The sequence below is a fragment of the Physeter macrocephalus genome, chromosome 11 (assembly GCF_002837175.3).
Source record: "Physeter macrocephalus isolate SW-GA chromosome 11, ASM283717v5, whole genome shotgun sequence".
NCBI classification, from domain to species: domain Eukaryota; kingdom Metazoa; phylum Chordata; class Mammalia; order Artiodactyla; family Physeteridae; genus Physeter; species Physeter macrocephalus.
In genome coordinates, this window is record NC_041224.1 from 168,056,446 (window position 1) to 168,081,558 (window position 25,113).

At 37.2% G+C, this 25,113-nt stretch overlaps 1 protein-coding gene across 2 annotated transcripts in view; it reads left to right on the top strand.

Annotated features, from left to right (window-relative positions):
- Nucleotides 1-21,455, top strand: part of TTC8 (tetratricopeptide repeat domain 8) — a 52,010-nt gene extending 30,555 nt beyond the window's left edge. For both annotated transcript variants that reach the window (XM_007117478.4, XM_055088678.1), the window contains exons 8-14: nt 2,568-2,655; nt 4,993-5,103; nt 13,422-13,561; nt 14,913-15,087; nt 15,400-15,522; nt 18,499-18,582; nt 20,840-21,455. In XM_007117478.4, coding sequence (XP_007117540.1) covers nt 2,568-2,655; nt 4,993-5,103; nt 13,422-13,561; nt 14,913-15,087; nt 15,400-15,522; nt 18,499-18,582; nt 20,840-20,956 — 838 coding nt within the window. In that variant the 3' untranslated portion in view covers nt 20,957-21,455. The remainder of the gene's footprint in view (nt 1-2,567; nt 2,656-4,992; nt 5,104-13,421; nt 13,562-14,912; nt 15,088-15,399; nt 15,523-18,498; nt 18,583-20,839) is intronic.
- Nucleotides 21,456-25,113: the final 3,658 nt, after the last annotated feature.

Below are 25,113 nucleotides of genomic sequence, written 5' to 3' on the forward strand. Positions count from 1 at the left end.
AAATAGAACAAACAATCCTAAAATTTGTATGGAACCACAACAGACCCTGAAGAACTAAAACAACCTTGAGAAAGAAAAACAAAGCTGGAGGCATCACATTCCCTGACTTCAAACCAAATTACAAAGCTATAGGGATTGTATAGAGTAGATAACTAATAAGAACCTGCTGTATAAAAAATAAATAAATAAAATTAAATTTTTAAAAAAGCTCTAGAGATCAAAACAGTATGCTGTTGGCATAAAAACAGACACATAGATCAATGGAACAGAATACAGAGCCCAGAAACAAACCCATGCACATGTGGTCAATTAATTTACAAAAGAGGGACTTCCCTGGTGGCACAGTGGTTAAGAATCCGTCTGCCAATGCAGGGGACTCGGGTTTGAGCCCTGGTCTGGGAAGATCCCACATGCCGAGGAGCAACAGCCCTTGCGCCACGACTACTGAGACTGCGCTCTAGAGCCCGTGACCCGCAACTACTGAGCCTGAATGCCACAACTACTGAAGCCCGCGTGCCTAGAGCCTGTGCTCTGCAACAAGAGAAGCCACTGCAATGAGAAGCCCAGGCACCGCAACCAAGAGTAGCCCCCCTCACTGCAACTAGAGAAAGCCCGTGCGCAGCAACGAAGACCCAATGCAGCCAAAAACAAAAAAATTAATTAATTAATTTAAAAAAATTTATAAAAAGTCAAGAATGTACAATGGGGAAAGGACAGTCTCTTCAATAAATTGTGCTGGGAAATAGGACAGCCACATGCAAAAGAATGATGGACCACCATCTTACACCATATACAAAACTAACTCAAAATGGATTAAAGATTGAATGTAAGACCTGAAATCATAAAACTCCTAGAAGAAAACATATGCAGTTATCTCCTTAACCGTGGTCTTGGTGATGAGTTTTTGGATTTGACACCAAAAGCAAAGGCAACAAAAGCAAAAATAAACAAGTGAGACTTTTTCAAACTAAAAAGCTACTGCACAGCAAAGGAAACCATGAAAAAAATGAAAAGGCAACCTACCAAATGGGAAAAAATATTTGCAAATCATATATCCAAAAGGGGTTAACATCTAACATATACAAAAAAACTCATGAAAGTCAATAGTAAAAAAAAAAAAAAATCCGATTAAAAAATGAGCAGAGGCTCTGAATAGATATTTTTCTTAAGAAGACATTACAGATGGCCAACAGGTACACGAAAGGGTGCTCAACATAATTAATCATCAGGGAAACTCAAACCAAAACTGCAATGAGATATCACCTTACATTTGTTAGAATGGCTATTATTGAAAAGATGAGAAATAGCAAGTGTTGGTAGTATGTGAAGAAGAGGGAACCCTCATGCACTGTTGGTGGGAATGTAAGTTGGTGCAACCATATAGGAAACAGTATGGAGGTTCCTCAAAAACTTAAAAATGGAACTATCATATGCTTCAGCAGTTCTAGTTCTGGGTATTTATCTGAAGAAAGTGAAAACACTGACTCAAAGAAAAGATATCTGCATCACCATGTTCATTGCAGCATTATTTACAATAACCAAGATATGGAAACAATCTAAGTGCCCATCAAAAGTTGAATGGATAAAGAAATATATATAATATATATGTGTGTGTATATATATGTATATATGCAAGGGAATATTATTCAGCCATGAAAAAGAATGAAATCTTGCCATTTGCGATGGCATGGATGGACCTTGAGGACATTATGCTAAATAAGTCTCATAGAGAAAGACAAATACTGTATGATCTCACTTATGTGAGGAATCTAAAAAAATAAAGAACAAAGCTAACAGATAAAGAGAACAGATTGGTGGTTGACAGAGCTGGAGGGTAGGGGGTGGGCAAGTGGGTGTAGGGAGTCAAAAGGTACAAACATCCAGTTATAAAATAAACAAGTCATGGGAATGTCACATACAGCATTGCAGCAATAGTTAATCCTGTATTGCATGTTTGGAAGTTGCTAAGAAAGTAAACCTTAAAAGTTCCCGTCACAAGAAAAAATTCTGTAACTATGTATGGTGACGGATGTTAATTAGACTTACTGTGATGATCATTTTGCAGTATATGCAAATATCAAATTATTATGTTGTACACCTTGAAATTAATATAACGTTGTATGTCAGTTATACCTCACTTTAAAAAAATGAGCTTTTATCTCAAAGCAGATGTTTTCAAAGAAATGTCATCTTCAGTTCTTCCAATAAAATGGAGGCTTTAAGCATTTATTGAGGTCATGTGACATGTCAGCTGATCATAAGCTCTTTGGGTGGTGAACTGGTGTGACCTTGCTCCCTGGCAGCTGTTAGTCCTGCTGTGACTAGGCTTCTGACAGACTCTACATACCATTTAAGCATTAGGCAGTGAATATGGGAAAACAGGCATCTTTTTCCTAAACTATATAACCATACATGTTAATATGTATGTGTGTATAACATCACCTTCTTTGCTACATGCTTACTCTTACAGATGTAATTTGTCTCTAATTCATATCCTCAAGGTATGAATAAATGCTGTAGTATTTATTTTAAATTGAATGTCTAATTTTTTAAATGGCTGTTTTTAGGTTAGGAATGTATCGTGAAGCAGAAAAACAATTTAAATCAGCCCTGAAGCAGCAGGAAATGGTAGATACATTTCTCTACTTGGCAAAAGTAAGTATTCTTGATTTGAGTGGAATCTGTCTTCTCAGGGTAAATGTTTAAATTCTGACAAGTGCATGGAGTTACCAGTTTTTTCAGGAATATTTGACAAGTTAATGTGTTCGGACTTAAGTTTGTTGTTGTTGTTGTTTTTCTTTTTTAATAATAAGGAAAAAGGTGAGAACATACGGAGAATACCCATCTCAGGAAAAATTGATTGCCGTGAAAAATAAGACAACACCTTTGAAATATTCCCCATTAGAACAGAAGAAAATGCCACAGGCTTACTACCCGCATGGGTAACAAGCCCCAGAGGGGCACTTTTCTGCAGCACACTTGTCTCCCACCTAAGCAGACTATAGAGAGCAAGGATTGTTTTTACGTAGGTCCTTCACTTTTTGGCTCTGCCATTATGACAAAAACAATATTTCCCCTTTACTGAGCACCTACTCAGTGGTAAGGTGTTCTATCGGGTCTGTTCCATATGCAATTTAACCCTCATAGCAACACCACAAGGCAGATTTTAACATTTCCTTTGTACTCTTAAGCAAAGGGAGACTTAAAGCGTGTAACTAAGACTTTCAAGCTCACTTGGCTATTTGCCAGCATTCAAACCCAGGAATTTCTGATTCCAGAGCTGACTCACTGCCCTGTAGTGCCATCCACAAACCACAACAGAAGTGAAGGGCCACCTAGAATTTTCAGTATTGGAATAAAGTTACTTCTTTACCCTCACCAAGGCTACTTTAAAGAAGCATTTGTTGAAGTGGTGGTTAGGACATCATCTTGCTATATCTTTAAGAATTTTCTAAATTTAAGAAGTGTGGTAAAGAAAAAAAAGTGTGGTAAAGGAGGTTGAAAAGAAGATGAGATATAAAAGGAAGTGCTACTACTTTTTAAATATGGTATTGCACTAATATGTATAAAATGGATAACTAATAAGAACCTGCTGTATAAAAATTAAATAAAATAAAATTTTTAAAAAAATATGGTATTAACGTTTGCATACTAAAAAGAAACAATGGAAGTTCTGCCATATAAACTTACTGTGATAATCTTAGTATGTTTATAGTGGTTTTTCATAAATATTTGAAACTATCTGGTTCTAAGTATCTTCTATACATTATATGTTAAAATTCTTAAAGAGTTTTCTAAACATCACAGTAAACTTTTCTGACAGCTTGAAATTATAACTCAGGTCACAGTATTTGACTATCATCTTAATTGATAATCACTTGCCACATGTTAAAAAAATGTACTTTTTAACTATTGTTAAATATGACTAGAGTCATATTTAATAGTTCTAATTTGACTATTTTTCATAAATTGATTTGTTTAAATCCATTGTTGCCTACATGACTGTATAGAGGTACAATTTATTTATTTTCTTTAATATGTGAAGGAATTATTGCTCAGTAATAGAGACCAAGCAGATTTCAGGTACTACGTTATTTCTTAAAATTTTAGATTAATTTAAAAATTATTAAATATTTTATATTACTTAGTATGTGGAATTATATACTTACTATATTTTAAAAAGCAGTTCAGAAGCATGTAACGTAATAATTGAGAAGTTTTCATCCATACCCTTCCCTCTAATCTCATACTTTAGCAGTAAACACTGCCAGCAGTTTTCTGTGTATCCATTTGGGCCTCTTCAAAGCATAATCTGAATGTTTAGGAAGAAACAAAGGATCCAAGATCATGAAGAAAAAAATGTCATAATCTTATGTTTCTATACATAAAACTATAATTCTCTTATTTTAGAAATTCCTAATAAGTATATGGTTTATCCACGCTAATGTTCCAGTTGCTAATTAAGCAGAAACTATCAAGTGCCAACCCTCTCAACTCCCTGACCCTGTACCCTACAAATCTGTTTCTCCTCTATTTCCGAGGGTCTTTCTCCCAAACCACCATCTCCAGAGGCTCTCCCCGGCTGATCCTTCTCAGACCTTCTTCCATGAGTCATCCCCTCTTTCTCCAGCATCTTCAAAATCAGCCTCATAATTGGTCCTTAGTGCCAGCCTATAGATATACTTATGTCTGTTCCATCCTAAAAAGATTTTCCCTTGATCCTTTCTTTTCTAGTCCTGGCCAGTCTCTGTGACAATGGTAAGTCCACAGTAAGTGTTTGCTGAATGAATAAATGAATGAATGCTTCATATTACAACATGTGGAGATAAAAGTATAGTATCATTATTGGAAATTAATCCAACAGATTTCTGAAATTTTTTTACTGTAATACCTAGGAGATAATTTGTTACTAAGCAGTAATTATAAACTTGTCATAACAAATGCTATTATTTTAAGAACCAGTACTTTTATTGAAATGTATCTTGGGTTTAGGTTTACATCTCATTGGATCAACCTGTGACTGCTTTAAATCTTTTCAAACAAGGCTTAGATAAGTTTCCAGGAGAAGTAGCCCTACTTTGTGGAATTGCCAGGATCTATGAGGTAAGGTTCATATCATTCAAAAAGTTGATGTAGAATTGAGGTTATATGCTACTTAAGTAAGCTTATAGTCCCTTGGGGTCTTATAAAGGATAACAGTTTATAAAATTATGATTGTTGGCCTGTGATTTACCAACAGAATAAGAGATTTTAGTGTATGCATTAGTCAAACTAAGTTTTTATTATGAAGTATTTCAAACATATGGAAGAGTATAGAGAATGGTATGAGATAGGGATTTAAATGTTTCTAATTTCAAATACCTTTTAACATAGAACAGTTCAAATAAAGGCCTGCCTTTCAAATGAATAAACAAAGGGCCCCAAGAAAAATTAAAACCACAACCAAATAAAATTAGCAAGGATAAATCATTTTAAACAAGTTTCTGTACAGAACAAGCAATGAACAATAGGCAGCACAACATGTTCATTTAGAAGAAACAAGACCAAAATGAAAGTGATAAGTTAAAAAAAAAGAACATAAAGGGAAAGAATCCCTCCAGAGAAAAGTATGATATACATGCAGAAATCCCTTAAGGCATATGTTGTGTAGGCTGCAGTGCTAAGGAACAAACTTTAGTAATTAACCCTCAATCCATTGTCACATAAGGAGAAAAGGAATACACTGGAAATCTTTGTATGGTAAACTTTGAGTTGTTCTATGTTAAAAGGTATTTGGAATGAGAAACATTACCCTAGGAAATATTATTCTTGTGGTCCTTGAACTTTACTGTGAATAGCAGTGACTTTGGGAGTGTTTTGAGAGTGAGAACCATTTTCTGCCTTCTGAATCAGATGTCCTGGAAGGTGGGCTGTAGGTTTTTGTCTGCTTAGCAAGCTCACTAGGTGATTCTGAAGTATAACAGAGTTTGAGAATCATTGCAAAATTCACTTCCTTATTTGCAGTTTTGTTTTAAATAACTAAAAATCTAATTAGAGTTAATATTCTGTGAATTGGTTCAAAAATAACCACTAATAGCTACTATAAAATCACTTAAATGATACCACAGTTGTTTATACACTTGAAGTGACATTTATATGCTTGAAGATATTATTTAAAGGACAAAAATAGAATCTGTGTTTATTCATACATATGAAAATTTATGTGCTAAAGATTGTCTATTAAACCAATTGGGTTATTGGATTATTTAATAGTTTAGAAATAGAGCTGGATGAGTAATGATTTCTTATACTAAAAGAACCCATTGCTACCAGGTGCCTCAAAGATTTAAAACCATGAATGTTTCAGAAGAAAATACAGATGAATTATCTGTATAAACTTGGAATGCGGAAGACCCTCCAGAGCATGATACTAAGTCAGAAAAAGCCATAACAGAAAAATTGATAAATTTGAGAATGTAAAAGTTAACTTTTCTATATTGTATAAACAAAAATACCAATAAAAGCAAACCCAAACAAAAAAAGGTAAAAATATCAAACAGGGCACATATTTGCCATACCTGGGACAGAAAAAAAGGCTACTTTTCATTTCCTCAGTTTATACATTGCTTAACAATTGCTGGGTTTCAGGTGGTTTCCACCTGATGGAGAATTACACATAGACACATACCTGTGCATACACACACTTAATAAATTCTCATTTTGGTCAAGCATATAAACACGGAAACTCGGTATTTCCTCAGAGCAATTGTGGAGGTGAGATCACAGTGTGACCGTTGTTGTCCTTCCAGCCCACACAGTGGCTGCTGACCATCTCCGCACCAGTAAAGTCCCCCCAGAGATGAGACAACAGCCAAACCCCAGCTGCATTTCAGCTACCCCGCTGCCCTTTCATACTGGCGCTGGTTAACACACATCTGGAAGAACTCAACCAAACCATCTGTGCTTCTCCTCTGAAGGGAATGTTTATAAACACAGGGCCTCGCTGGGTTTTGAACTGAATTCAGCATCAGCACGGGCTCATTGCATCCGGAAGGAGAAAACGGTCGGTGTCCAGGGATCCCCGAGCCACAGCTGTGTCTCCAGCTCTCCTGAGCCCAGGAGGGTGGTTTCCCACCCAAGTCCCTCATACACATAAACCAATAATGAAAGGACAAGAGACAGGATAAGAAAACTGGCAAAAGACACGAATCCACAATTCACAGAAAAAGAAATGTAAATACCTGGTGTGTTGAATGTCTAACCTCAGTAATGATTAAAGAAATAAAAATTCAAACAATAATGTCATTTTTTACTTAATCAGGTTAACGAAGATGAATAAGTTCCGTGGCATTTAAGGTTGTCAAGGGTGTGGAGGAACAGATGTCACGTATGAACATTGTTGCTGGGAGTGTACATTGGTACAAGCCATTTGGAGGCTATTTGTAATTACTTATGAGATTTTTAAACATGCATTTAAATTTATTTAACATCAGCACGTATTTTATAATAACAAGTTTGAAAAGCTGCATGTAAGGTTGTCAAAAACATGTTCGTTTCAGTCTAAAATGCCTAGAGATTACGTAAATTAAGTCCATGCCCATCAATCACGTATACAAACATTCTAAGATGTTCTTTTTTTCTTTTTTATTGAAGTATAGTTGATTTACAATATTGTCTTAATTTCAGGTGTACAAAACAGAAACAGACTCACAGATATAGAAGACAGACTTAGGGTTACCAAAGGGGAGAGGGAGTGGGGGAGGGACAAATTAGGAGTATGGGATTAACAGATACAGACTACTAAAGTAATTTTATAGAACTGAAAGCCTTGAAACGATTGACCATTGAGGCTGGAGTCTTCTTTAAATTGGACATTACCACCTGTTGCAGACTGAGTTGTGTCCCCTCCCCCCACCTCCCAATTCATATGTTGAAGCCCTAACCCCCAATGTGAGGGTATTTAGAGATAGGGCCTTTGGGAGATAATTAGGATTAGATGAGCTCACGAGGATAGGGCCCTCGTGATGGAATTAGTGCCCTTATAAGATGAGACACCAGAAAGCACTTGAGCCCTCTCTCTCTGTCTCTGTTTCTCTCTCTCTCTCTCTCTCTCTCTCTCTCTCTCTCTCTCTCTCTCTCGTGCGAGGACACTGTGAGAAGCTTCAAGCGAGGAAGAGAGTCCTCACTAGAACTCGATCATGCTGATGCCATGATCTTGGACTTCTAGCCTCTAGAACTGTGAGAAAATAAACTTTTATTGTTTAAGCCACTCAGTCTATGGTATTTTGTTATGACAGCCCGAGCAGACTAATACACCAAGTTTGGCAGCTGTAACACTGAATGAAGGCTTGTACTGTGGGGTGCTGTTGCCCTGGAAACCAGATAAGTTATGTTCAGGGGGCCCCATGGTTCATGGGGCCATTAAGGCTCACTGGTCCGGTCACATCCTGAGTGTGAAGATTATTCTTTGGAAGGAGAAAGTCTTAGTCTGCTCGGGCTACTATAACAAAATACCATAACCTGGGCGACTTAAACAACAGAAATTTATTTCTCACAGCTCTGGAGGCTAGGAAGTCCAAGATCAAGGTGCTGGCCATTTCAGTTCCTAGTGAGGGATCCTCCTGGTCTGGATACCTTCTTGCTCTATCCTTACATGGTGGAGAGAGAGATCATCTCTCAGGTGTCTCTTCTTTAAGGGCACTAATCCCAATTATGAGGGCTCCACACTCATGTCTTAATTACTTCCCAAAGGTTCCACTTCTAAATACTATCATCACATTGGGGATTAGGGCTTCAATATGAATTTTGGGAGAACACAAACAGCCCATGTCAGGGAAGGACTTATTGTATGTATAGGGGTGGGGATTACAGGGTGGTGAGTTAAGATGCTCATTTGTTGTTTCCTTTTGGTTTTACAAGGCTTTTGTTTTACAAAAAAATAGAAAATATACTTCTATTGAAATTATTTTTTATACTTTTCAATGGGTTCTTATGTTCTTAAAATATTAAGAACATGGAATAGTTGTGTATAAAAGCAGTGTAGAATTCAGGAGAAAATTAACTCAGAGTTAACTAACAAATGTATCAACATCCCTGTGTTTTGAAAAAAAGTTTAGTTATTTTTCAGCTATAAGCAATGAATGAAAAAGCCTCTTTAGGAACCAAATCCTGGAAGCACTTTGAATAAGAATTTCAAATATAAAGCATGTGAAAAAATATATATAAAACATGAGTTTGGATCAACCTGTGGATGTTTTATCAGGGTTTTATGGGACTAATAAATAACACTCCTGTTTCTCCAATTTGAGAACCAACTGAAAAATAGATACAAGATTCACACAAATGGAGGATAAACCATTAATTTTATTATTGATATAAGCAGAATTGGAGCATGTGGCTCTAGGTTATGACCAAAAGGACTTAATATTGTTCTACCTCTGAGTTACACAGACTAATCCATCCTGTCACAGACATGAGTGTACCCTACCCAGGAGAGCCTGCTCCACACAGCAGGGCAGAGAATGTGGGCATCTTATAGGAAAGTTGACTTCTAAAGAGACCCTGAAGGGGCTGAGACAGCCATACTCATTTGCCTCATGGGACTGAGGGAATAGGAGTGGGAAGAAAGGCCCCCAAATCATTCTAATTATCAACATTTCTCAAAGTGTGGTTCAGAGATTCCTGGGGAAGTCCTTTCTAGGAGTCTATAGGGTCAAAACCATTTTCATAATACTAATAGTATTGATGAAACTGGTGATAAATTTAATAGATGTAATTTTTTAATTGAGATATAGTTGATATACAATACTGTATAAGTTACAGGTGTACAACATAATGATTCACAATTTTTAAATGTTATACTACGTTTATGGTTATAAAATATTGGCTATATTTCCTGTGTTGTACAATATATTCTTGTAGCTTATTTTATACATAATAGTTTGTGTCTCTTCATCCCCTGTCCCTGTCTTGCCCATCCTTCCTTCCCTCTCCCCACTGGTAACCAGTAGTTTGTTCTCTATATCTAAGTCTGTTTCTTTTTTGTTATATTCACTAGTTTGTTGTATTATTTATTTATTTATTTTTGGCTGTGTTGGGTCTTCGTTTCTGTGCGAGGGCTTTCTCTAGTTGTGGCAAGTGGGGGCCATTCTTCATCGCGGTGCGTGGGCCTCTCACTGTCACGGCCTCTCTTTTTGCGGAGCACAGGCTCCAGACGCGCAGGCTCGGTAGTTGTGGCTCACGGGCCTAGTTGCTCCGCGGCATGTGGGATCTTCCCAGACCAGGGCTCAAACCTGTGTCCTCTGCACTAGCAGGCAGATTCTCAACCACTGCACCACCAGGGAAGCCCTGTTGTATTTTTTAGATTACATATATAAGTGACATCATATAGTATTTGTCTTTCTCTGACTTATTTCATTATGCATAATACACTCCAAGTCCATTCATGTTGTTGCAAATGGCAAAATTTCACTCTTTTTTATGGCTGAGTAGTATTCTATTGTGTGTGTGTGTGTGTGTGTGTGTGTGTGTGTGTGTGTGTGTGTGTGTATATATATATATAATCACATCTTCTTATCTTCTTTATCCATGCATCTGTTGATGGACGTTTAGGTTATTTCCATATTTTAGCAATTGTATGAACTTTGGGGTGCATGAATCTTTTTGAATTAGTGTTTTTGTTTTTGTTTTTTTCAGATATATACTCAGGAGTGGAATTGCTGGGTCATATGGTAGTTGTATTTTTAGTTTTTTGAGAAACCACCATACTGTCTTCCACTGTGGCTGCACCAATTTGCATTCTGACCAACAGTGTACGAGGGTTCCATTTTCTCCACATCCTTGCCAGCATTTGTTAGTTATGGTCTTTTTGATGATAGACATTCTGACAGGTGTAATGTGATATCTCATTGTGGTTTTAATTTGCATTTCTTTGATGATTAATGATATTGAGCATCTTTTCATGTGTCTGTTGGCCATCTGAATGTCCTCTTTGGAAAAATATCAATTCAGGTCTTCTGCCCATTTTTTAATTGGGTTGTTTATTTTTTGGTGTTGAATTGTATGAGCTGTTTATATATTTTGGATACTAACCACTTATCAGTCATGATTTGCATATATTTTCTCCCATTCATTAGGTTGTCTTTTCATTCTGTCAGTGGTTTCCTTTGCTGTGCAAAAGCTTTTAAGTCTATTTAGGTCCCATTTGCTTGTTTTTCCTTTTATTTCCTTTGCTTTAGGACAGTGGCCCCCAACCTTTTTGGCACCAGGGACCAGTTTCATGGAAGATAATTTTTCCACAGACGGGGGTGGGGGGGTGATTCAGATGGTAATGCAAGTGATGGGGAGCTGCAGATGAAGCTTTGTTCGCTCGCCTACTGCTCACCTCCTGCTATGTGGACTGGTTCCTAACAGGCCACGGACCAATACTGGTCCATGGCCTGGGGATTGGGGACCCCTGCTTTAGAAGACAGATCCAAAAAATATTACTACGATATATGTCAAAGAGTGTTCTGCCTATGTTTTCTTCTAGGAGTTTTATGGTTTCTGGTGTTACATTTAGGTCTTTAATCCATTTTGAGTTTATTTTTGAATATGGTGTGAGAAAATGTTCTAATTTTTTTTTTTTTTTTGCGGTACGCGGGCCTCTAACTGTTGTGGCCTCTCCCATTGCGGAGCACAGGCTCCAGACACACAGGCTCAGCGGCCATGGCTCACGGGCCTAGCTGCGCTATGGCATGTGGGATCTTCCCGGACTGGGGCATGAACCCGTGTCCCCTCCTTCGGCAGGCGGACTCTCAACCACTGCGCCACCAGGGAAGCCCCCCACACCATACTGTTTTGATTACTGTAGCTTTGTAGTATAGTCTGAAGTATGATTCCTCCAGCTCTGTTCTTCTTTCTTAAGATTGTTTTGGCTAGTCAGGGTCTTCTCTGTCTCCATACAAATTTTAAAATTATTTGTTCTAGTTCTGTGAAAAATGCCATTGCTATTTTGATAGGGATTGCATCAAACCTGTAGATTGCCTTGGGTAGTATAGTCATTTTAACGATATTGATTTTTCCAGTCCAAGAACGTAGTATATCTTTCCATCTGTTTGTGTCGTCTTCAGTTTCTTTCATTAGTGTCTTAATAGTTTTCTAAGTATAGATCTTTTACCTCCTTTGGTAGGTTTATTCCTAGTATTTTATTCTTTTTGTTGCAATGGTAAATGGGATGTTTCTTTAATTTCTCTTTCTGATAGTTTGTTGTTAGTGTATAGAAACACAACAGATTTCTATGTATTAATTTTGTATTCTGTAATGTTACTGAATTCATTGATGAGCTCTAGTAGTTTTCTGATTGTGTCTTTAGGAATTTCTATGTATAGTCTCATGTCATCTGCAAAGAGTGACAGTTTTACTTCTTCCTTTCCAATTTGGATTCCTTTCATTTCTTTTTCTTGTCTGGTTGCCGTGGCTAGGACTTACAACTCTATGTTGAATAAAAGTGGTGAGAGTGGGCATCCTTGTCTTGTTCCTGATCTTAGAGGAAATGCAGAAATCTTCAACAAAATATTAACAAACCAAATCCAACAATACATTAAAAGGATCACACCATCATCAAGTGGGATTTATCCCAGGGATGCAAGGATTTTTCAATATTTGCAAATCAATCAATGTGATACACCACATTAACAGATTGAATACTAAAAACCCTATGATCATCTCAATAGATGGAGAACAAACTTTTGAGAAAATTCAGCATCCATTTATGATAAAAACTCAAGAAAATGGGCATAGAGGAACATACCTCAACATAATAAAGTCCATATATGGCAGACCCACAGCTAACATCATACTCAGTGGTGAAAAACTTAAAGAACTTCCTCTTAGATAGTTGTTCATTTGTTTGTCTTCCTACCAGATGTAACCTCCTTGAGGACAGTACAGCCGTCTTTCCGTATCCAGGGGGATTGGTTCCAGGACCCCTTGGTTGTCAAAATCCATGGACACTCAAGGCCCTTATATAAAATGGCGTAGGATTTGCATATAACCTACCCACATCCATCTGTATACTTTAAATCATCTCTAGATTGCTTATAATACCTAATACAATGTAAATGCTATATAAATAGCTATAAATACAATGTAAATGCTATATAAATACTTGCTAGTGCAGCAAATTCAAGTTTTGCTTTTTGGAACTTTCTGGAATTTTTTTCTGAATATTTTTGATCTGTGGGTTGTTGAAATCATGGTTACGGAACCTGCAGATACAGAGGGCTGACTGTAATTTTATCTTATTGTTCACATTGTGTCCCCATGGCCTAGAACAGAGTCTGGCATATGGTAGGCTCTTAATAAATATTTAATTGAATAAAATAATGTAAACCAGTCAGAATAAAAATAATTTCTTGTCCAATATTAATACAGTATTGCTCTTCTGTCTTGATGGAGAATAGGAAATGAACAATATTTCATCAGCCACTGAATACTACAAAGAGGTTTTGAAACAGGACAATACTCATGTGGAAGCCATTGCATGCATTGGAAGCAACCATTTTTACTCTGATCAACCAGAAGTAGCTCTCCGGTTTTACAGGTGCACTTTACATTCAGTTTGTAGAACTGCTTTCCTATGAAATAGTGATGCAACAGTAATAAAGATGGGATGAAAATGTAGAGAAATAATGTGTAGGCCATGTCTATATGAGACTAAAAATTCAAGCACCCAGATTTTTTATGAATATTAAAGCTATATCTAATAATTTGGAAATGCACAAATATTTGGCATCTTGCAGAAACACACCTGGATAATTGCCTGAGTTTTTAACACCTTGTCATTGTATAAATTGGCCATTTTGTTATCTGCCAATAACAGGTTAACAGTTCCTAGAAGCACTTCCACATCACTGCCTCCGTTAATACCACTGTACATAATATCAAGACCCTGAAGGTAAAATAGTAATGTGATTTGCAAAGAGCAGTGGGCCCCAGGCTCTAATCCTGATGAGGACCTTAAACAGGATTCCGGTTTTGTGAAGTATTGTCAACTCTTGTCCAAATATTTTTTCAAAATCTAAACAAATTATTCTCACTGGTTCTTTGAACACGTACTTATTTTATCCTATAGGTGGTTCCTGAAATTAATTTTTAAATTATGATTTCCTCTTTATCCCCTGGGTAGTATACAAGGAGATAACTGGCAGCTGACAGGAGTTCTTTCCAAATATATGTTGAAGCATAAAACAATAATATGAATGTAGCCTGTGCACATACAGCTGACTCCACTCGCCTACCCCCACAGTGGCTCCTGGGTTCCTCGGGGCAGCTGGGGTGATTTTCGTATGCTTATTTGAACTCTCATCCTTTGGGATTAATGACATCTAAAAGCAAAATGAGGTTCTTGAGCTGCAGTGTGAAAGCTAAGTGGATAACATGAGGATCCCCTGACAATCTTGTCTTCCTGAGTAGAAGCTCATCGGAGGAGGTCGTTAGATGCAGCTAAACCACACAATACAAATAACCAAAAACAGCATCCAACTCAGCTGAAAACTTGGCAGTAAATGCTAAACACAGGCCTCAAATTTGACTAGAAGCTCTTAAAAATTTACCTAGAAGCACCAAAACTGTATGGGCAAAAATGTGTGGGTTTTACTTTATGTGACTATTTATTGATTATTTTGATTCTCTAACAAAGCTTTTGGGGAAAAAAAAAGTTATGTAAGTTATTTCTGACCTTGCCTCTGGATGCATTTCCTATGATTAGTACCATTACAAAAGACATGCTTTTGTATTTGCTCTAAAATATTTTTCATTTACTATAATACTTTGTGTTCTTTGGAGGGTATTAAAAATTATAAAGTGAATTCATTTCTAACTTTGTAAAAAATATGTCTTAATATTTATAAAGTTGGTCTGACACCAAAATATCTGTGCTCTTTTTCCAAAAGGCGACTCCTGCAGATGGGTGTTTATAACTGCCAGCTTTTTAACAACCTGGGGCTCTGTTGCTTCTATGCCCAGCAGTATGATATGACTCTGACCTCATTTGAACGTGCCCTTTCTCTGGCTGAAAATGAAGAAGAGGTAGCTGACGTCTGGTACAACTTGGGACATGTAGCTGTGGTATGTTGTTTCTGTAATATAATTTCTGTAATAGAGAAGGTAGCCACATGTTAGTTTGAAGAAGTTTTCAGATATTGGAAATCCAGGTTTGGTTACAGTCTTTGTAGCAATTTGGAGATTGCTAGGAGTCACTGCAGCTCATTTTATCTTCTTAGGTTAAATCCTCTTACGTACAATTCACACTTGACTCCTGTGTTGGTACTTGTTGTTTTTTCTGTGGTGGCCTAAAGATTTGTATGAGGAAAGGAGGACGGAGATGGCAGGAGGAAGTGAATGGATTTGTGTATACGAGTTTGTGCTTTTCTTTTGTAGGGAATAGGAGATACAAATCTGGCCCATCAGTGCTTCAGGCTGGCTCTGGTCAACAACAATAACCACGCAGAGGCCTACAACAACCTGGCCGTGCTGGAGATGCGGAAGGGCCATGTCGAACAGGTCAGCGAACTACTGGGTTACTGTGGACAGTCTTCTTTCTTCAAAGAAAAGCTGTCATGTGCAGCTCTCTTTATGTTATAATTTTAAAATGAGCTCTGGAGTCTGACTGGCCTGGGTTTGATCCCAGCTCTGTCACGTATTAGCAATGTGACCTTGGACAAGTTACTTAACCTTTCAGTATCCAAAATAGAACACTTGATTTTATTAGGACAAATCTGCACCTCCCCAGGCTTCCCTACCTTTGTGAACTGTTCCACCACTCACCCCCCCACCCCATCCGCCATCCAGCTGCTCAAGCCAAAATCCTAGGACCCACCCTCGAAACCTGTCTTTTCTGAGTGCCTTCCCTGCCACCCTTTGCCTCCGTCCTGTCCAGTGAGCCCTGTCAGTTGTACCCCCACCTCTTCAGTTCTTCTCTCCCGGCCCCCTTCTCCAAGCTGCTCTCATCTTCTGCCTGGGTGACTACAAGGGTCTCCTAGCTATTGCTTTTGTTTCCACTTCCATCAGCAAGTAGGTGCCGCCTATAATACATCTCCCTCAGAACAGCCCAGAGCAGGGGTCCCCAACCTCTGGGTTGAAGCCTGTTAGGAACCGGGCGGCACAGCAGGAGGTGAGCGGCGGGCGAGCGAGTAAGCAAAGCTTCACGTGGCGCTCCGCATCGCTCCCCATCGCTCGCATTGCCGTCCGAACCGTCCCCCCCTCCCCCACCCCCGCCCGTGGAAAACCTGTCTTCCACAAAACCGGTCCCTGGTGCCAAAAAGGTTGGGGACCGCTGGCCTAGAGGATATTTTTAAAAAACAAGATTATTTTATTACTACGTTGCTTAGCATCCTCCAAAGGCTTCTCCTTGCACTTGGAATAAAATTTGAACTTCAAACCTTAGCCTATGGGGCCCCACCTAATCTAGCCTCTGGGTCCCGCCAGACTGTATCTTTTGCCACTACTCCACTGCTGACTTCCAGACACATTAGCTGCTTGCTGCTGGGCAGTGCCTGCTCTTATTGTAGTGCCTTTGGAAAATACTTTCAGATCCTGAAATGACTCTTTTCTTTTATCATTCAGGTCTTAGCTTAATTACCACCTTTTTAGAAAGACCGCTTGAACATCAGTCTAAAGGAGCCCTCAGGTGCTATCACATCTCCTACTATTTTTTTTCTTCACAATACTTATCATTTTATCAGATATTTTCATCTTTATGTGTAGAATGTAGAACGCTAGCTGCATGAAAGCAGGGACTTTCTCTGTCTTCTAACTGCTATATTTTCAGTATCAAAAACATTGCCTGACACTTGGTAGGTGCTTAGCATTGGTGGAATGAGTGGATGATAAATAAAATAGGGTAATAACAGTACTGACCCGAAGGTGTCCTTGTGAAGATGAGCAGATTGTACATGCACAGCCCTTGGCATAGTAAAAGCACATGATAGATGCTTAATAAATTGTATGATTATTACTGTTGTTATTTACATAACAAGAAGTTTAAAATGCTGAATACACTCATACAATGTTAATGGCAATCAACATCGATAGATATTACATTCTCTGTTTTACAGATGAAGAAACAGACTAGAGGAGGGTAAGTAACTATCCAAGGTCACAGACGCAGTGAGCAGCACGCCAGGGTGTTAACCTCCAGCCTGGTCTCCTAAGCACGTTGATAAACTAATAAAACAAGCAAAGAAACGTCACTGGATGCTGCCTTTGTTTCACAAAATTTTCCCAAAGTAAATAAGGTGGATTTGTATTTTTTAAACAAAAACTAACTACTCTAAAATGGGAACTTGTTCTGTCATAGAACTTTGCCTGTGTCCATTTGAAGCAAGTGTTTTTTATGATTTTCTCTGTTTCCATGTTGGTGATTTTCTCTCCCTCCTACTTACTGTAGTTTCTCCAGCATACAATTGATTTGAAATGTTTTGGTGAAAGGTTTCATTATTATTAAAAATTATAGCTCAATTAAAAAAAATAGCAAATCATAAAACAAAAAAATTAATATCTACCATCCTATTAAACTATTATTTATTTTCCATTAAAAAAAGATATAAGAATTTGTCCTCAGGGTCATACATAGAAGTTTGGTTACAAGTTGAAAGGCTGTTTGGCAGCTTGGAATGCTGAGTTTGTGATCTTAACTATGAGTGTACGGGCATCTCATGTCTCTCAGTGGTCTCTGCAATGTGTGATCCTTTGAGTCTAGAGGGGACAAAAAAATGATGTGAATTTTGTCTTTTGAGTACTTTAGAGAACAGAAAGCTTGTCATTTTCAGTCACCTTCAGTTGTCATTTTCAGGTCAGCAGTATAATAAATGCTTGCTCAGTGTCATCCAGCACAGAAATTGGGGATTTGAATTTACAATGGTTTTTTGGTGGTTTTTGTTGTTGCATTAGAGAACAGGTAATTAGAAGCCTACTAAATCAATCAACATCAACAAAAACTAGATTAATAAGACTTTTTAGCATTGAGAGCATTATTTTTCAGTTGTACATCATACTGAAATATAAACTTTGTAAGAGCAGTGTTTCTCGCATAACTTTTGGATTCCATCATTTTCTCCATATTTTGAAGCATTTTATTATTAATATAATTTTGGCAAGATATAGGTAGTTCATGGTTATCAGTAAGTTGTATTTCACTTTTTAGCATTGAGAGCATTATTTTTCAGTTGTACATCATACTGAAATATAAACTTTGTAAGAGCAGTGTTTCTCGCATAACTTTTGGATTCCATCATTTTCTCCATATTTTGAAGCATTTTATTATTATAATTTTGGCAAGATATAGGTAGTTCATGGTTATCAGTAAGTTGTATTTCATGAGGAGTTCGTCTTATTTATTACAGGGTTATGTTTATTAAAGTCCTATCCTGGGTAAAGTATTCTTTTACCAAAAAAAAAAAAAAATCACAAATACAGTGCTAATATATGCTCATATAGCTTTGGTTTCTCCTTCTTTCTTTCTTTTTTTTTTTAACACAGGCAAGAGCACTGTTACAAACTGCTTCATCTTTAGCACCCCACATGTATGAGCCGCATTTTAATTTTGCAACAGTTTCTGATAAGGTATTCTCTTTCTTTGTCAATTTATCATCTGACCTGTTTGTTTTTCTTTCTTGCTTTTAAAAAATGTACAGTTAAATAAGGACACTCTACCCATAACTTTCTGAGAGAAATTATTTTTTTCAACACTTAATTATTATGTACACATACGTCTTCACTTTGAGGGACAGTTTAATACACTTTAAGTGTATTTATCACTGAATATTAGCTAAACTTAACACCATTATAGATTGCAGAAGAATTATTTTATGTTTTCAAATATGACATTTAATCATTGAAAAACTATTCATTAATTCCTGGTTTGGGAAGGATTTAGTAATTAGCGTTTGCAGCAAGGAAATCCTGTATATTATTTGTAGGTCATATTGCCATCATGTATGGCATGATGCTGTAAAATTAGGGATATTAGTGAAAGCTGTTTTAGCTATGAACAATATGGGAAAATTGCAACCGTTGATACTGTGTTACAAGTCAATTAACATCCAAGAGCTAAAAGGAATCATGTGCCATTTTAACAATAAGAGGAAACAAACAAAAGTCATCTAATAACTTTTACTTGGAAACCTTACTTTAACATGGAAGGTGAGTTTTGAGGATAAGGAAATGGCTAAAAATGTTTGCTGATGTAAAGACTCTATAGACCAAAAGACATTATAAAAATCATTTTTCATGGCATGAATGTGAAGTCATTTGCACTTTCATTTCTGTTTTGAAAATAAAGTAAGCTGTTATTCATAAGTTGTCATTTTTTTAAAAATTTTATTTATTTATATATTTATGGCTGTGTTGGGTCTTCGTTTCTGTGCGAGGGCTTTCTCTAGTTGTGGCAAGTGGGGGCCACTCTTCATCGCGGTGCACGGGCCTCTCACTATCGCGGCCTCTCTTGTTGCAAAGCACAGGCTCCAGACGCGCAGGCTCAGTAATTGTGGCTCACGGGCCTAGTTGCTCCGCGGCATGTGGGATCTTCCCAGACCAGGGCTCGAACCCGTGTCCCCCGCATTGGCAGGCAGATTCTCAACCACTGTGCCACCAGGGAAGCCCCATAAGTTGTCATTTTTGAGTGCTTGTTAAGTGCTGGCCACTGTTCCAGGTGCTCTCTGAACCACGAATTCTCTAAACAACCCTGCGATGTAGGTAACATTTACCTCCCCTACTCATTTTTTCATACAACTGATGTTTCATTTGTTGAGCCTCTGCTACGTACCAGGCACTGTTGTTGGCACAGGGGATGTTAGCAATGAGTAAAACAGAAACCTCTACCTCATGCAGCTTATATTCTAACGGAACCCAGGGCTTCTGGAACTTAAAAGACTTCCCTGGAGTCCCATGGCAGAATTCATGCCCAGCTCCCAAGGATTCCCACATATTTTCCACTGCACTGTGCTGCCACTTAGTTAAACCACAAAGAAGCCTTGATTACTTTCTTTCAGGACTATTATTACATTTTAATAATGTATAATGCAAATGAAATATTTCTTTAAGCCAAAGGCTACACTTCCATAAGAGAAAATTGCATGTTGAAAAGAAATGCTATGATTTAAAAAAGGAAACTTATGTTTTTAATTCATATGCATGTTACAAAAAAACTACCAGAAGTGAATGATCTAGATTTTCTTTTGTTTTTTTTGGTGTGTACACACTAAATAGCTTTCTCTTTTAGAAATGTATACATGAATCAAGATACATTCAGATGGATTCAGTTACTGTGTGTGTTTTTCTTGGGGACTGGACTTTAACACAAAGTTTACTGAAAATCAGATATGTCCTTTATAAACTTTTAAAACCAGGTTATCTGCCCAACATTACTGTGTTAGCAACCATTTAAAAGCTCCCAGAGCATGTTATTGTATCTTAAATACAATAGTTTTTACTTGAATTTTCTGTCTAAAAGATAATACCCTAATCAAAATATGTCATTGTCTGCGGTACATTACAAATAGTTTTCTTACAGAGACGGCTGTTTTAGCATGCAGACATCAATTTATTTTTATGATAACTATCAGTGACAGGAAAAGAAAACACGGCTTTATGAATTCATAACTAGACAACTGTAATAGAGCAGAAATTATTATGTAATTGGTTATTTTACTTTTCTCATATTTTTTCAAGATTGAATTGTAATCTAGGTGAAAAAAATTTTAAGTCAAAGTAGCACAATCAAGCAATTCACCTTGGGTTTCTACATTGTGCCGATACTATGTCTTTTTTTTTTTTCTGGTTCTCATTCTGTGGTCTTATTCTGGTCTGGTCTTTCTTACAGATGGGAGATCTACAGAGGAGCTACATTGCTGCTCAAAAGTCTGAAGCAGCATTTCCAGATCACGTGGACACTCAACATTTAATTAAGCAGTTAAAGCAGCATTTTGCTATGCTCTGATTTTTCCTCAGACTAAAGATATTCTTAGGGAGGAACATTATGCAAGGGAAAAAGTAGTGTATATATATGTGTAGTACAAACCTGTGCTTGATATTAGTGAAGGTGACATAAGGGAATTTAAACCAGAATGTTTAAAACTTTATAATAATAACTTTATAAGATAATGTTATAAAAGACAGGATTTAAGCATTTGTAAGCAGATTATGAAACCTTCCACATTATATGGTAGATGTTTGTTTATAATGTTTACAAAACATTTTCATGAATTTCCTCAAATTTTTATAAATGCACATTTTTAATGTCCTGGCCATTAGCTATCATGTAGCTTAAGAGGTCTGAAATCTGCCTTTAAAATTGCACTTTTATGACTAAAAGTGTATATACTTATCCTTGGTAGAGACTTTAGAGATTAAAAAATGTACTTAAAGCTATTTTTTATCAAACGCTTTATGAGACACTCTACTTTTTCTTATATATTATGTTTTAAAATAAATGTGTATAAAACACCATCATTCTGTTATTTTTCAGGAGTTTTTATTTCAGTCATCTCAGTTAAAAAAAGTTTTCCAGAAGTCCAGGAGTCTTAGAAATCAAGTCGTTATTCTAATTTTATTTGAAATGATGTACGATCAATTTTGCTTTTTCCTGAGAAGCTATTTATGGGCTATCATGTTGTCAATATAAGAATATCAGGATTAGAAATGGAGTCAGAGGCCAGAAGTCCCACTGTGGTCAGCCCTGAGACGGTTAGGCTGGACCCCAATACTGTGCGTTGTAAAATCCTAGACAGGCTCTCCTCTCCAGTATTTAGTGGAATTCTCATTGAAGTGTTCATACAATGAAATGTGTTAAAGGGCCAAGGCCACTCTCATTCATATTTTGGGCTTTGGGCTCTATCTATGTTACTTTACATTTTTTAACTTTATGAAAACTATTTTACAGGTATTTATTTGTTTCTGTTCAGATTATACGAATAGTACTACTTAGCTGACAGAACACAAAAAATGTGAATTCAAGGAATAGATTGTTTGAGGCCGGAAGTAATTTCAGAGACTATGTAGATGAATCTCTCTATGGGACAGAAGGAGGAGGCCAGGCCCAGAATCACACTGCTGGTTGGTAAGGCTGGAAACAAGACCTGCTCCTGCACTTCAGGCTTGAACCTCCCCTGGTTCTCCATGATACGCCAGTGCTTGTTCAGCTTGCAAGAATTTCCTCAAGCACTATCAGATTTCCTAACACTGTATGCAATAGTTAGGTTCAAATTTTATATTGTGAATTATTTTCTTAGTTAATTTAAAATAAGAACTAATAACAGTGGCTAGCGTTTACTGAGGATGTTGTATGTACCCAGCACTGTTCTAGAGCACTTAATATGGAGTAATTCATTTAATTCCCATTGCAGTCCTATGAAATGCTGTTACTCCCATTTTACTCATAAAAAAACTGAGGTACAGAGCAGTCAAATTACTTGCCCAAATTCTAAAGCTATTAAATGGCAGAGCTGGGATTCAAATGCACATTTAATATAGTGGTTAAGAGCACATACTCGGGAGCCAAATGCACATTATTTATAAAGGAATGGGTATAAGGGTAACAGCAGATTTCTGTGTGGCTCTGGAGTATGTGTTCTTAACTACTATGTCAAATCTCCTCTTAGTGTTTCTCCTGTAAATAAAGCTACTATTGTTTAAAATGAATGTTACATGCATTAGTAAAGTTGAATAATAAGGGACTATTAACACAGCAAAAAAATTAATGAGCCAGCATTCCTAAGGTGATATGGAGAGATTTTTGTCTTGAATTTATGTTAATTCAATGTGAACACCAATGCAAAGAATGAGTCAGGATGGCTAAGGGCAGAATGATGACATAACACTGCATCAGAAGCTACATATATTTTGTAGCAAAATTATTTCTGGACCGCATAACTTCTGGCTTCTGTGCCGACATTTCTATATAAGGAAGGTTAACAATTGTCTTCTACCATGATTAAAAAAGTGTTCTATCCATATATAAATTGTTCAGCCAAAACTAACATTATTGAGCTTCCAGCTGATGAAAACGAGATATGGCAAGAAGGCTGCCTACAATGAATAATTGCTGAGGTTAGAAGTTCTTCCTTTCCAAAAGGGTCACATCTGAACCAGTTCCCTATGGTACTACTGTTCTGTTACATTTCTGAATGGTATTTCCCTGCATCAGAGCACCCATCAGGATATAATTTGGGGCCTAGAAATAGGAAAATTAATAAAGATAACACATTACTATAGTTTCCACCACCAACTCTTTATTAATATGAGGGATTTTTTTAAGTTTCATTTATTTATTTTTGGCTGCATTGGGTCTTTGTTGCTGCGTGCAGGCTTTCTCTTGTTGCGGCAAGTGGGGGCTACTCTTCATTATGGTGTGCAGGCTTCTTATTGTGGTGGCTTCTCTTGTTGTGGAGCACGGGCTCTAGGTGCGCCGGCTTCAGTAGTTGTGGCTCGCGGGCTCTAGAGCACAGGCTTAGTAGTTGTGGCGCACGGGCTTAGTTGCTCCGCAGCATGTGGGATCTTCCCGGACCAGGGCTCAAACGTGTGTCCCCTGCATTGGCAGGTGGATTCTTAACCACTGTACCACCAGGGAAGACCAATATAAGGGATTTTTATCAAGAGCTTTCAGCTGGAATTGAATTTAAGCATTCAGAAAAACAACAAAGATTTTAGAACTACCACAGGAGGACTCAGCCTTGGAAAATAATGAACCCAGAAATTAAGTTTTGGTAAAAGACCATTACTGGATAGTTTTAAATTCTAGGGAACAGGTAAATTGGAATGATCCATGGATATGTTCCAGAGTTCTAAAATGGTAATCTAGGCTCAGATATTAGGGGAAAAAGTTTATCTATCAATTTGAAAATAACCACAATTTTACATCCTTCCATATTGATGGCCTTAGTCCTATTTTTGGCTGACTAAAAATTTAACATTTTTGAGAGATGCTGTCATTTTACATCCTCAGTATTAAAGCCCAATTCTGGAGATAAAAGAATAAGGATTAAATAAAGATTAAATTATAATCCTTGGAGGCTATATTTCTTGCAATGTGATACTTTCCCTTACCTGAATCCTGACTAATAAGGAGTAATTGGTAAAATGTAAATGATGGGAACTCTTGGAGAAAGCAACCACATTATCTTAGGGAAGAAAAGGTCATATTTAGACAGATATTAGGAAGAAATATTTTTCCTGTTTTAAATCAGAGAAGATAGATCTTCTTCCAGTGTTTGAAACTCAAGTTTCTGTGGGCTCCAACATTTTCTCTCTACTGGATTTTCTCTCTTTCTCCTTTTTAAAAAATCACAGTCCCTGTAAACCTTCCCCTTTCTAGAACTCCATTATCTCCTTTGTCAGGACATCTTGAAAGGGCAGGTGATGTTTGTTGCCTACTTGCTCATCTTCCATTTGTTTCTTGACCCTCTTCAGTCTGGCTTCAACCCCTACCACTACTCAGCTGCTCTCGCTGAGGTCATTAATGACTGTCATTAGCAAATCCAGAGTTGCTTTTTCTTTTTTTTAACATAACAGCTTTTTAAAGATAATATTCATGTACCACACAATTTTTGCTTTTAAAGTGTACAATTTATGGCTTTTAACATATGCACAGTTAGGCAACCATCACTATAATCAATTTAAAAACACTTTTGCTATGCCCAATAGAAACTTCACAGCCATTAGCAGAATTTGTTCATTATTATTATTTTTTAACATCTTTATTGGAGTATAATTGCTTTACAATGGTGTGTTAGTTTCTGCTTTATAACAAAGTGAATCAGTTATACATATACACATGTTCTCATATCTCTTCCCTCTTGCGTCTCCCTCCCTCCCACCCTCCCTATCCCACCCCTCTAGGTGGTCACACAGCACCCAGCTGATCTCCCTGTGATATGCAGCTGCTTCCCACTAGCTATCTATTTTACATTTGGTAGTGTATATGTGTCCATGCTACTCTTACACTTTGTCCCAGCTTACCCTTCCCCCTCCCCGTATCCTCAAGCCCATTCTCTAGTAGGTCTGCGTCTTTATTCCCGTCTTGCCCCTAGGTTCTTCATGACCATTTTTTTTTTTTTAGATTCCATATATATGTGTTAGCATACGGTATTTGTTTTTCTC